This window comes from Calonectris borealis, chromosome 14, assembly GCF_964195595.1.
Source record: "Calonectris borealis chromosome 14, bCalBor7.hap1.2, whole genome shotgun sequence".
NCBI lineage: Eukaryota > Metazoa > Chordata > Aves > Procellariiformes > Procellariidae > Calonectris > Calonectris borealis.
Genome location: NC_134325.1, coordinates 6,050,836 through 6,065,895, shown reverse-complemented (window position 1 = coordinate 6,065,895; position 15,060 = coordinate 6,050,836). Strand labels below are relative to the sequence as shown.

Sequence of the window (15,060 nt, the reverse complement as noted above, 5' to 3'; positions counted from 1 at the left end):
TATCTTTCAGACTCTTCAATATTTATGCTCATAAAGCATTAGGCACATGTAAGGCGGAAGAACTGCCCCTGGTGCTTAACTGTACAAGTTTAAGAGCTACCTATTGTTTCCTGTGCAACGTATATATACTCAAATACAAAATAGAATGCAAAACAGTATATAAGTGCAAAAATTTTGGAAAAAAAAAAGAAAGAAAAAGAAAAAGCACATTTGGGGAAAACCAGGATCATTTACATCTGTGATGTTTTCACCTCAGACATATCTTGTTGACTTGCAACAGTGAGAATCTTTCCTTTGAGATCTACCCTTTCTCAGGTCAGTTATTATTTTAGCAGTTCTTCACTGGGATTTCTTTTTATTTCAATACAAGGTCATCCAGGAAAAAGTTGCATCTCTCTAACACATTAAAAACTAAAACCAGCTTCTTATGAAGGCAAAGCTAGAACGACACACAAGTCTGTGACACTGGGAGATTGTGAATGTCAAAGATATACTAACATGACATCGAAGAGAAAGGCTAAGCATTGTAACAACCATGAACCATGCAGGTTACAGACTGTGCTATATTATATCAAAGGCAGTAACATAAGCAGCACAATTTCAATGCTGTCCTACCTATACATCTGGCTAGTACTGCTAATTACTGCAGCTAATACCACTTTTTACTGTATATAAAAGAATACCATTTTTTACACAACCATGTTCTGACAAATCATGCTTTTCTAGGAATGAGATTTTGGTGCAGTGTTGATTCACATCAAAACATTATATAATAGATAAACAAGGAGGAAAAGTGAGATGAATATTCTCCTAATTTCTTCTAGTACTCAACCTGAGAGAAAAGGAGGACTTAAACATATATACATAAACATCACACACACATTTGGTGAAAGCACCGAGACATCTGTCAAGTCTCAGGTGCATTATCAGGGCCATTAGGGTTTACAAAGTCACTGAGCATCTGTGTGTTTAAGCTACAATAGTTGTCTAAATACACTTGTCAGCCTGCAGGAAACACAAGGAAATAACTGAACATCTGCTGGACCTTTTGCATATAAGGCAAGTAACCTTGTTTGAGAAGTTGATGGAACTAATTAGATGTTTTCTTTTCAGAAATGGCTTTGGGGACATTCAGTGTCCCACCTTCCTGACAACTTCAGGATAATACCACTTTTTAAAAGTCCCAGTAGGCTCTAATCAGTAAAAGGCTGAGCAAAAGGCCACTATTTAAATACTTAAAGACCCCAGACTCACACAGTCTTAAATGTCAATACTGGGCCTTCTGCTACACTGGCACTTATGAGTTCTAGAGCTTTTTAAATAATCAGTCTGTAGGTTTGGTGTATCATTTGAATGTGTTATGTCAGCAGATATTCCTAATACTGGAACTGCTAATCCTAACATTGCAATGTGGAAGATGCTACCAGCAAAATATAAAGGTTATCGTTCTGTCAGTCTCTTCTTCGGTGTGAAATGATTAACACTCAGAGAAATTCATGTCATAAGAATGTTCCGGGGTGGCCATAAATATTGATACTGGAGTTATAAATAAACATGAAGAGCGTGACAGAATTTAAGACGCTGTCGTGCTCTGACTAACTGCGGCACTAACTAAAGCAGTTAATACTACCCGTGACACCCACGTGATCTCAGAATTCCAGCTCCACGGCAGTTTATGTCTGTCACAAAGGGCCTGAAGAATGGAGCAAATATTATATCTTGGGATCTACCTCTTTGCCTTCAGTTTCACAAACAGAACTTCTGTTTGAAAGATACAGCTGACTCATTACAACGCCTCCTCTATCTAAACTATTTAAAATGAAAATCTAAACTATTTAAAATTAAGAAATGTCACTTTAACAGATGGGTAAAAGACGCTCTCCGCTGTACTCACAGCTTACTTTGCTTGTCCGATTCTGTCCCACTGTATGACAATTCTTTCCAATTCCCTCAAACTCAGCAGCACATCAAACACAAACAATGTTTCCCCCCAACTTATCTTTGCCCTCATAAGGCAGTGTTTTAGAAGGCTTGTTTCCCACACCTACATGAGCTCTCAGGAGCAAACAATTGATAAGGCAAGGTTTTCCTTTTCTGACTCAGTACAAGTACGGATGTAACATTCCTAGCAGTAGAGCTGGTGTATTTTTTTCCAAAGTAGACCCTGTTGGCTAGGTATGTGCATACATGTGGGAGTTTTCCTGAACACACCAGTCTGTCTACAGATGGTTTTAATAGAAAGCCTTCATACATTTTAGAAAGATATTTCATCTAATCCAGCAAAAGCAATTTCCAAATGTAAAGGTAATTAGCCTCTTAACAGAAAAACAATGTGTATAAACCAGGTCAAAACAGAAGGAAAAGCCTCTTGGAGACCTTTTAGCAAAGGTAAAATACACCCCTAAGTGTCACTCATGGACTATCACCATCAGTGAATATTGCTGTTGGGTGATCCCCAAATGGTGTAAATGACAACAGCGATGAGGCTACCACTTAGCGAGACACAGTGAGGGTATCAAGGCTGGATGAGACTCCATCCAGGGCCTATCTGGACCAGACCTGAGCATTTTTCACAGAGGAGCACTAGATGACACTTTAATAGGAAAATGAAACAGGATAGTCTGTAAATAGTGATTCAGTACAATTTCAGCTGAAACTGTTCCAAACAAATTATCAAGCAGCAGCTAAAAAGCTTCCACAGTACTTTGCTGCAACATAGCCTTATAGTCTTAATTTTTTTCATTTCCTGCTTTAACTGGTTTCCATTGAAACTACTTGCTATATTAAGTTTCCAAATATTAGGATAAGGATTGCAAAATGGATAAGCAATCAATTTTAGCCTGACGCCTTTGTTAAATTTTCTGCAATGCATCTGATGTATTTCAATATGTACAGTGGACCTAATCCAAAGTGTACTTGAGTGAATGGGTATATTTCCATTAGTGTCAACAGACTTTGGAAATAAAATCTTATATCAAACAATAAGTGAGCTGCACAAATACAGCGAGCTTTCTCATAGAAGCCCAGCCTGAGTGACCTCACCTTATAATGAGAAGATGCTTCCTCAGTCTTTCCTTTTTTTTTTTTTTTTTTTTTAAAGTTAATCAAGAAGTATTCCTGTTTCCTCCTGGGGAATATTCATGAAAGTAGCATTCTTTAAAAATATGTCTCGGTCGATCTTTCAAAACCAACCTCCCCAAAGACACTAGTGGAAATTCTTTGTCACAGCTAAATTATTTGGTATTTTATTGTGATGACAAAAGCCTGCTTTAACCCTCTTTAGACATCACTCATTTTTGGAAATAAAAAGCCAAGCCTATTAAAAATACACTTTTTGCTTCTGAAAAGCACTCAGTCATATACGTGATTCAATCTCTACTCAAGACTGTACCTAAAATCCTTATGATACTAGTGGGATCCTGGATATGCTTCACCATTATCTTTAATGTGGTTATTTTCCAGAATGCAAGCCTGACTAGATGTGTGGGTTACATATGTTGCTCCCTATCAAGGTATAAATGTGGACAATAGGCAGTACATAACATACTGTCATTTCTAGCATTCACAAATACATTGCAGAATCACTTTTTTACTAAGGCCAAATAATACATAGTCATAGCATTACTTTTTTGACTTCTCTATTTTTATGACATTTTGACAGTACCTGTGGGCGGATGGTGTTATTTCCTTTTCCAACGTTGTGAACAATGCCAGAGATGCAGAGCGGACCAGCAAATCCAAGCAAGTCAGCCAGAATACGGAATGTGCTACTGAGAAGTAAGGGTCTTCCAAAAGCACAGCAAAGAGCACGCCAAATTGATCTGGATCCTTGTGGAGATGATGACCTTCTGTTCTGTTCAGAATAAAAAAAAAAAATTAGCAAGGATTATGTTATGTATTAACCTCAGGACTGATAAATTCCTGGTATTTTTATCCCTCCTTTAATTCATTGACAACCAGTTGCAATCTTTGAGCTAGAAGAGCACAGGAACTACAATTATTGTTTCATTTGTTTTTATAGAGTCAGAACAAAGCATTAATTTGTATTCTCCTCCATATCACAAAAAGAACCATTATTTCTTTCCTACCCTTACTAGGGATCAAATAAGCGTGTTGTTTGTGGCTTGCTGGGGGAGAAAGAAAAAAAGAGAGAGGGAACTGACAGGTTTTGTGTTCCTGTGAACATAGAGACTGGAAACCTACACTCTTTTTAGACAGAATGCAAAAGACTTCTCTTAAAATCCTGAATATACTCAGCTCCCACCAGGGAGTCAAGGAGAATTTGAGCTGAGGTAGTTTCAGCACTGAATTCTCCTACGGACAAACTGTAACTGAAATAACATGGAAAAAATAGTCCTGTGAGGCCTCATTAATATTGTCTGCAATTGAATGATTCCAGGGTCTTATTAGGAAGAATGATAATGGGGTCCAGTGAATACAAAGTGAATTACTTTCCACATCAAAATAGAGGCCATATGGATTTTACATGCATTTAACCAGTAATGTGTTTGACAAGCGTGTTTAGGTAAAGAAATTTCATTATTTGTACGAGGTATAACGGAGTATGTGATCTCTTTGTATATGAAAAGCTATGCCAATGGATACTTCATTTGCATCATGTCCGTTTATATAATTTTATATCATGCTCATAGCATAAAAAGTAATGAAAAATGTAAGCACTAAGTAAGCAGACAGACATAATTCCATGCTTTGCATACCTTCTGTGCTTCAAAGGCCTCATTAAGGCGAATGTAATTGGTCAGAGCTCTCATAGCAATGGGAAGTTTGCCTATGGTTTTCAAGTCTATTGGTTTTTTATGGGCGGTCTTGATGAATGTATTCATCCACCAATATGTTCCTTTGGATAGCAAATTCACAAATGGCTGTAGGAATCGAACACCAAGGTCCTGGAGATCCTCAGGAGGTTTAACTTCTTTAGGAGTTTTGAAGAAAACATACCTCTGAAATTCAGAAAAATACCAAAAGAATCACACTAAACGCATAGAAAATAAAAGTCCGCAAAGAATAGGTAAGAAATCAAGGACATAGCAGATAATCAATGAATCAGTCTCAGTTTCTCAAAAGTACTCAAGGAATTTAGGCATTCAAATTCAACCAATACAGCAATCCAGTTTCATCGGTACTCGGGAAAATCAGAGGCATCCAGTCTAGAAATAAATCAGCCTGAACATTCACTATTACTTTGTTTATGGGGTACAAATTTGCATACTTGCAGGGAAAAAACCCTCACATTTCAAATAGTACAGCCCCAGCCCCTCGCTCTGAGTTCCAGACAGTGCAACATGGAACATACTAGCTTAGGCACAGCCCTGAACCCATCACAGTGATTCATCTTCCGTACCATACTGCCTCACATTTAGTTAGCTCAGAACATAGAGCTATCTCTGCCGGCCCGAACGGGTCTGGGAAACCACTGAATTAGAGAGTGCACATGGCACTAACAAACGTTTTCATTGGCTTAAATGTCTAAAGAGCAAGGTTAGGCTGCTGATGATTTCCTGTTGTGAAGATAAAACTTTTTCAGACATCGCTCTTTTTTGGGAATGAAAAGCCAAGCCTCTTAAAAATACACCTTTCCTTTCTGAAAAGTATTCAATCACATATTTAATTCAATCTCTACTCATGACTGTACCTAGATCCTATTAATCTTAGTAGAATTTCTGGATATGTTTCACTGCTATCTTTTCTCCAACCATAGTTGGAGAAACAATTCACAGATCCTAGAAAAAATGGTGATGAGGTTGGGAACAATGGGAACAGTGAAAGCAAAGGAGAAGGTACAGTTGGGATTGGAAGTCAAACAAATCAATCTTCTGTCTTCTGGAAGAAGATGGAGGAAGGCAGGAGAAAAAAAGGCGAGGCCAATGTCTGCAGTTTCTGTTGCATAGAGGCCTCACTCCTTATTTTTATTTTCTCTCTCCCACCCCTCGCCCCTCCTGCCCCTCAGCAGGGGCCAGCTCTCCACGCACCCCAATCCCTTCCTTCAGCAGCTACAGCAACAAGCCCAGCTCTCAAACTCTGCCATAGACATAATAGGCAGTAAAAAATCCATACTGCTGGCTAATTCCCTTTATGCATCAATGACATCCTTTAATAATTAAATCCAAACAAACAGAAAAAGAGGCAAAAAAGATTACTATAGTCAGTGATCATTTTTTATTCTTCCTTGTGGCCTATAATTCCACAGTGATTAAATCTCATTTAATTATGCAGTTCTATTATGAGGAGGTTTATGAGCAAGTCTCTCCGTTATCACATTTGAATTCTACTTTTCCTACAAGTCAATCCACTGTTTTTCGTTTATGAGATAAATACTGTATGTCCAGCATTGAGATTTTTACTCTTTCTTTCAAAAATGTTACTGAAAAGTCTGCTTTTAGACATATTTTTGTCCTAAGTTATCAAATAAACATACAGACACACAAAATCCCCTATCACAAAAGAACAAATATGTGATAGATGCAACTCACATTGCTGAATGCGTTACTGGAAAGAGTTCACATACTAGTGTGAGGGAAGCAGCAAGAAAATTTACATGGAAAATTTACATTTCCTGAGACTAAGTTTAATTTGTGCACATAGTTAAATGAGGGACAGGTGAAGGGAAGAACTTTGGCATTTATCTATCCAGCAGCCTCCAAATCCATCTCCCAGTTTAGATTATGACTGCAGACACCACAGAAGGAGAAAAAAAAAATATATAGCTGGGAGGCTAGATAGGAACCCCAGTTGCCCCAGCAAACCACTGTGATTGTCTCCTGGAAAATGAGAGATGTTATTTGTGTGTCTAAGGTATTCTTTGATAGAGCAGACAATTCCCCTCACCCAGTCTTTCCTTGCATCAGAAATACTTGTTTCTGATGACTGAAACTGTGAATCATAATAGTAATTTTTAAAACAAACTTGAACAGATTAAATTCATTTTAATTTAACTACAATGGAGACAGCATTTTTTAGAATTATGGATTCATCTGGCCTAATAAAGTTGGGTTAACCTTTGATTCTGAAACATATTTCTATTTCTAAATGGATTTTTCTCTCTCCTTTAGAAATGCATTTCACAGTAAGTACCCAGGAAGAGGAATAAAGAAAAAAAATAAAACCAAAACACAGAAGGAGACTTTTATGATACTAACTTACCCTCACCCTGATGACATTGATTTCTACAGCTAGCAGCATTCCATATAGAACAACCAGGAGTCCTGTGAGGCAAAATCGAAGCTGAGAAAATCCAACCCCATTATCACAGAACTTTACAAATTTGATGGTTTTAGTTATGAAAGCTAAAGTCCAGTAGAACAGCAATGCTGTAGGGGGAAAAAAAAAAGTTAATCAGCTCCACAAAAATATACAGCAGTATTAAATAGCAGTATTAAATATTCATTCAGAAAGAATGCAACAAGAATATATCAACCCAGAGACTGGCCTTTCTCATATCAAAACAGAAGCCTAATTCAATTCCACAAACATGAAAATATTAAGATAATGTTAGTACCAAATTCCTTTCCTATTAGATTTACTGATATTCGGGAAGTTTCACAAAGTGAAGTCTGCTGAAGGAATTTTTCCATCTGTTGTAAACGTGTATCCACATAAGGAGTTCAAGGGAGGGATTTGTCCCACAAGTGAAGGTGGCTGTGAATGATGCTTTTCAAATTTGGTAATGCTACAAGACTGCTATGAATTTGGCTTGAAGGAAAATTGATCTCATTCCCCCTGCAGATCTCTGGGATGTATGCAGGAATAGATATTAAAGTATTTCCTCCAAACTGCTGCTGCTCTATTATTCAACACAAATTCCATATATGTAATTTATAATGCAGATACACAGGCACATCAAGGAAGGATGTTCTGGCATTTGTAGAACTCTAAAAAGTTAAAGTTGTGTTCTACTGAACTTCTTGTCTAAAAGCGCTACTGTCAGTTATAGATAAATAATCCCTGCAGTAAACTCTGGTGATTTGAAAACATTCCGTACCATTCACTACACCATAAATCAGTTCCTGTTCCCCACTCTAAAGGAAATACCTGCTCAGGTTATGTTCTTTTACATGGATCTTTCATTGCTGCTGTATCTGCCATGGTGCAACAGCTGGAACGTGCTCTAACTGCCACGGAAAATGTGGATAATGCTTTCTGAGTGTCTTGCTGCAACATCAGAGAGTCTTCAACCAAGACATTAGCAACTGCAAGTCTAACTTACAAATATGAATAATCATCAGGAACTTGCACAAATTTCAAAGAATTTGTGGTGTTCCAGTTATCTTGAGGCACCCTAGAAAGCCCTGTGCAGATGTACTGTGGGCTACCCTTTCCAAGGAAAACAAAATTCAACACAGAGAGTCCGTATGGGATTTGGGGCTGCACATCCTGCTTCTATGGAAATCCATTTCAAAACTCTCATTTAAATGAGGACAGGAAGTGGAACAGTACAGAAGTACTGGGCACTAGGACATTTGCCAAGAGAGTCTATCTTCCTCTAAAATGAATAGGCCAGTTTGTAATAAGAAAGCACTAAGAGGTCAGGTATTTCAGCACTGTATTTTAGTGGCTGATGCAGTTGCAGAGAGGATTTAAGAGACATACTTACAGAATCCCTATTATAAAACTATAGCCTTCTTATGTGAGGCTTCCTACCACCTTCCCAACTTATACTGCATCAAATCTAATCTCCTCATCCTTCTTCAGACTGTTTCCTATCTTTGAGACAGTATTCTTATTTGCAATATGCCTGACACTAAAAATCTCACTTAACCCAAGAATATATTCCACATTGTTCTACTCCTAGCCACCTTTATCTGTTAATCCTTGTGTTGTGTCTCATTCTCCTTACAACAGGCTGAGAACACATCCTTCTCAGAGTAAAGAGGACTTACACAAACATAGCACACTGAAAACGTGCACCAGCAGAGGACACCTGAAAAAAAAACCAACCGAACTGGTATCTATGTAGAGCTCTTGGAAGAAGAAATAAGAACTAGCAGAGCCATTCTCCTATTTAGGATTTAAATAAGGGTCTATATGACCTTTTTTTTTTTTAAATTATAATTTTATTAAAACATTCATTTATCTTTTACCTAAGAAGTATTAGAAAGTGCCAAATGCAACATTCTCAGGTGACAACTGACCTCCCACTGTCATACCTCCTAGCAGTATTTGAACTTATTTAGCTTCTCACTTTTGAATACAAGTGTATATAATCTAATCTGGCGGATGTTCACAGGCCCCTCAAGATAAAGCTCCTTGGAAAACACAGTTATGGCTCTTTCCTTTAAGCTGTGTTTTTATCATCTGGCTGGTGAGCGCGTATTTGCTGAGAGTTTCTAGAAATTATCACCAAGAACTTCCACTGGCCTGAACTTCCTGGTGATCAGACCATAGAGGCATGCTTTCATTTACTTGATTGCTTTAGATCTATTCTAGATGTCTGCAGCCTAAAAGACCTCATTTTTTCTTGGACTGTGTAAGCTACCTCAACCCACAACACCAGGGTGTGTAGATTCTTGCCTGGGGCCAGACCGCTGAAAATTAAGCAATGTGGAACTCAAACTCTTTTACACCTTTATTGGATTAAGCCCACAATCTGAAAAATCATGCACTTAATGGATGGGATTTATTAATTAACCTGTGTGAGAGAAGTTTTGTGTACTAAGCAATAAGCATTATATTTATACGATACCAGGAGGTTCCATTTTAAACAATAAACTAATTCCAAGGGAATTAACTACAATATCAAGGTACAAGAAATTTAAATTAGAAAACTAGATTACTGTCAAGAATGGTAAGGCAGTCCTATAATTACAATTGGTTAAAGAAAAGACAATTTTCTTAAATCAAAAAAATCATCTGTGTTCCCATACTACTATCCCTTTCAGATTAAACACTCAAAGTCCTATTGTTATTTCATAATTTTCTCCTACTGTTTAATTTCTGAGCTTTATTTATCCATAAAAAAAAATACTTAAATAAATACTAAATAAATACTAAATAAATACTAAATAAATACTAAATAAATACTAAATAAATACTAAATAAATACTAAATAAATACTAAAAAACAAATAAATAACTTAAAAAATAGTGCAATCAGATGCTACCATTCAATTACATATTTTGAACGTTGAGAAAGCTAGCAGATTTTCCAATTCAGTATGAAAACTATTCTAAAATATGTCCCATACAACTGTTATGCACCCATTCTGCAATGCTGTGCAAAGAGCACCAAAAGTAGCATTATTATGAGGGTCCCCTGGTAAACAGTGCTATACTGGAAAAGTTGTATTTGTTGAAATATAATTACAAGTCAAAACCACACACAGAAAAACAGATTCAGACCAGATCAAAGTGTTCCAATAGTTTGGACACTCAACTGGGATCCTGAACTCAATCATTAGCTTTAGAGAATAAATATTCCAAACCTTTTCAACTTTTTTGATAAGAGATAACAAGAATGACTACTTCAAAATATCCAACAGCCTGGGCATAAAGCTGAAAGGCAGGATCAGTACAGGAACTTTGCGTCCTTGTCTTGCATACTCCAATGGAATATGCTAATCCCCAGGTCTGTTATGGGATCTGCCTCTTGAAGAACTGCAAAAGGTCTTGGTTTCTTTAAGGTACAGAGTGAAAAAGATTTTAAAAAAGAAAACACCTCAAAGTTCTACAGGATTGGAAAATTTTATCCTGTTCAGAATTAATGAACAGAACTTTAAGGGTCTTCTGTACTGCATCAATGAGGGTTTCCCCATTCGATTTGGTAACTTTTGGGTAAGGCTCTGTTAGCCTTTGCTTTATACAGCTACCAACTCTTTGCAAGTGTAGGCATTGATCCTGCAGCTGAGACAGACGATGCCCTGCAGGTAGGTGGAACTTCACTGATGCGCAGAAGCAGCAGAAGATGCCACATCAGGTCATTTACTTTACCCTGTGTGTATGTGTAATATTAGATCTCCTCTACCACATTTAAGTAACAAAGAACCCTCTTTTGGTTTCCTCTCTCACACACTCAGCAAAAAGTTTCTCACCAACTTAAGCTTTTCCTCATGGTTCCCATTTACCTCATTTGTATTAGGCTCTAAAAGAAAGCTGCTTCATGGCCACACTGCACTCTAGTGGGTTGATAGCCGAGCATAGCTATAATTTAACTATCTCATACTGGTCTAATTTGCATAAAGTTATCCTAGTCCCAGTTGTCAGTACAGAGTAGTTGCAATTAACATTGAAAGATGATGATCCTCACAGCTAGACAACGATAAATTTGTGTAGTCAAGAATAAAGGATGGAGACTTCCAGAAATGCCTGTCTTACGTTCTCTCACAAACACAGGACAATGAAAAGAAAAATAAAACAAAAAATAAAAATAAAATATAATAAAAATCCAAAGACCCTCATCTTGTGAAGACTTTGGATTAAAATTAAACTCAGACCAACTAAGTGGGAAAGACTGTGGTAGTTTGATTTTCTTTTTTGCCTACGAGTTAGCTATTAAGATTAGATTTTCTAAAGGAGTCTGTTCCTTAGAAATTCTTGCAAAATGAAAATTCACAATTATTAACTTTAGTATATCAACAACACTTATTTAAGTGTTGGTATTCATTGGTATGACTGTTTATTATTCAAATATTGTCCAGAGCTTATCCAGCATCAGCGCTCTAAATACTAAACAAAATTATCATAAAAGAGAAATCTCTACAGAGAAGGGATTATGCAAAAATGGGTAATCAAATACCAGCTGTAAATTTATGCTACCCTTCTCAATGATTTAACAGCAGAAATGGGGTAGCAACACTAATTATTAAACACTGCATTATACACCTGAAATAACAAAAAAACCCCAGAACACCAAGAAAATCACTGCTCGTTTTCCATAGGTGGTTGTAACAGGCTAGCAATGCTTTCCTGAGACATAACATCTAGTCCTGTGAGAAGGCATTAAATAGACTGTGTTGACTTATTAAAAAAGCAACTAAATGACCCCACCTGGTCATAAAAGACAAAAACGATCCTACTTAAGAGCACAAGAAGAAAAGCAGTCCCAAATGCAAAGACATAAAAGTTGCCAAGCCTGGATAGAAATCTGAAGGTTTTGAAGAGGAATGACTTCCCCGCCTCGCCCCCTCCACAGGAGTTACAGGCTCCTTCTGCAGAAGAGGACGCTTGCTTACCACAACATGCAGTTCGAAGTAATCTTTAATATTTAAAAGCTTTTTCAAATCCAGTTGTTACTGATTTTTGACCACCTGACAAAAACTAGAACAGAACTTTGATACACACAGCTACAACGACACAAGACAAACCTTAGCAGGATCCATTAATACAGAAAACCAGCTCAAACAAAATTTGATGAGCCAGGACCACCAAAGAAATAACAGCTAACAGGATGACTAAACATGTAGACATCCACAGTCTGCAATCTACTTAAACAGTAGAGAACATGTCACCTACTGCATGATCGTCAGCAGTAATGGATTTTCTATAGCTAGCTACAGTTTATTTATCATCTTGCAAAAAATATATAGTATACTAGGTATTTCTTATACACAGCATTTTCTATTCAAAAGGTCTTAAAGCAGTTTACAAAGGAAGTTTTAGGACTAGGAAGCAAGAACAAGCAAGCAAAGTAATATACCCAGGGTCATACGGAAAGTCAGTGATGTCATTCGTTACCCTTGACTTTCTGCTTATTTCAATGAACCACACACACGAAGATGGCTTCAATCTTATATCATGCTTCAATGCAACATGCTAACGAGCAGGGGGATTTGGATACTTTTAGAGTTTAGAGTTTGACATGCTACTTTTCGCACAAATCCAGTTTTCCCTAGAGAAGTCTTTGACCCATTGGATTCCTGAAAATGCTATACAGAATACTATTAGAAGTTAAAAGCATTGAAAACAATGAACAGTTTCAGGAAAACTCAGAACTAATTCTGGCAATGGCAACCAGCAGACCAATATAAGTGCAGCTTTATCGATACAAGCTAGCACCGAGACTGCAACGATCTGTCACAGAATGAACAGACAGACAGCACCACAATCACATTTCCAAGACTTGTAAGTCGTGAGACGTACCGATTAACAGCTTTGGGAAATTAGATGTTTCGATATTATGGTAATAGACAACCGATGTGATGGCTGCCAAGAATGCCATCCCAGCCGGCATGTACAGGTGTAAATGGCGTGATTCTGAAACCCTTAAAAAGAAAAAAGTTAACATCTATTAAAATCAAACCCTCTTAGCTCTTTAAATGTTTCCCTTTTAATTTATGAATTGTATCTTGTACCCAGCCCTGCCGTAGGATTTTCTAGAATGAGTTACGGAAATAAAGCTCTCCAATTTGCAATTGGATTTATGCTCCTGAATCACATAGTTGGATTTCAAATTCCTCCCCTGTGCTGAAAATGTGTATACTCCTATTTCCTACTGAAATCAATTGGAACGTTGTTTAAATTAGGATAAGCAGCTCAGCTCCAAAATGAGAAAAGTTAATTTAAGCTAAACTAGTTTGGGAGCTGTCCATCAAAATATGTAGGTAAGACCAACTGACAGAACAGTTTAAGATTTTCTACAGAAACCTTTTGTGGAAATGTTTCATCTTCTTTTTCCAGTGTGGGAGAAGGAACAGCACCACAGCATGGGAATTACTTACATCGAGTTCTGTTTCCAGTGACTGCATGCCAACAAACAAAACCTACAACAGAATCATATACTCCTAACTTTTGTCCCATAAAGCAAAGCTCTCCCGACACTTTGCTTCAGGTAGCAGTGGAGGAGGTTCTGCCAACTACAGCCCTTCCCTCCCAGGGAATATGGGAATTGTTGGGCGATGTTGTTGGTTTGTGCAGAGGTGGGTAGAATCATGTTTTCCCCCCCTCTTTCCTCCTACTTGCCATCTTCTCCTCCTCCCTTTTTCTTTGTTTCACAAAAGTAATGGAGTGTCCTGTGCTGTCAAGAGGTACAATCTCCTCTGTCTCCCAACCAGCTCCAGGAAAAGAGGTACCAAGGGGAAGTCTTCAGGACACAAACACTCAGGGAAATTCACACCTTGTCCTCTGAACCTCATGGAAAATAAATTAGCATCTCTGGATTTGTTCTTGCTGCAGCAAATGCTACCTTTGTGTAATTTGGAAAGACAAAAGGGGCTGTGCTGTCAGGGAGCTGGAGATCATCACAGGACATCCCATGTCTGAGAGTAGAACACCCCAAATGTCTAACAGATCCGAAGGAGCTCAGGACCATTGCCTGCATAGGAAAGGAAAACCCTCCCTCACACGGACATTGTGGTGAACTCTGCAGAGCTGGCTGGAGCCATGCTGACAACCTGTGGCATAAACACTTAACTCCTCTTGTTGACAATGAGTTGTATGTGTATACAGCAAAATGAGAAAAGATTCTCCAGTCTCTGAATTCCTAGTAATGCCAAGGTTTTTTGTACATCAGGGCTGAATTCTCAGCAAGGACAAACAAGCAACAGGAACAGATTTCTTCAGACAGCCTAAGCTTCAGTAGGTAACACTGCAGGAGTGGGAGGGTTTTTTTAAATTTATTTATTTCACAGACAGAAGTTGCTGGAATTCCCCTATAGAACCATTTCTCCAATAGGCTGTATCTATTGCTGAGGTGCCAAAGCCTTTAGCACCCAATTGCTGTCAAAAGGACTTACCAACGTGATCAGTTTTGGTCTTGGAAAGCTGATGAGTCTCAAAATCTGCTTTTATTCACTGGAGCACTTGCTAGCCTGCTGAGTGCTCGGGAGGCACGACTGTGGGTTGGCACTCCCCCAGTATAGCTAGGAGCTTTGATTCTCATCAGGTGACACTCACTACTTAACAGCAACATTCTGAGTCAAGTTAAACAGCAAATAAACATAATGAGAGGGATTGCTAAAGAGCAAAATAAAACAGAAACTCAAAGCAGGAGATTTTGCTCTGAGCATCCCACACCCTGATAACTCTGAATAAGCATGAGAAAAATTCCATTTTAAAAAAACTGGCACTGAGAAACATCCTATTTATATACGTTTAAGAGAAGTTATAATAA

The 15,060-nt window shown here is 37.8% G+C and overlaps 1 protein-coding gene across 1 annotated transcript in view; it reads right to left on the bottom strand.

The window, feature by feature from the left end:
• Positions 1-15,060, bottom strand: part of ABCC8 (ATP binding cassette subfamily C member 8) — an 82,951-nt gene that overhangs the window by 65,377 nt on the left and 2,514 nt on the right. The window contains exons 3-6 of the mRNA XM_075163091.1: positions 13,092-13,213; positions 7,162-7,328; positions 4,719-4,961; positions 3,665-3,853 (exon numbers count right to left, since the gene is read on the bottom strand). Of these exons, the coding sequence (XP_075019192.1) occupies positions 3,665-3,853; positions 4,719-4,961; positions 7,162-7,328; positions 13,092-13,213 (721 nt within the window). The remainder of the gene's footprint in view (positions 1-3,664; positions 3,854-4,718; positions 4,962-7,161; positions 7,329-13,091; positions 13,214-15,060) is intronic.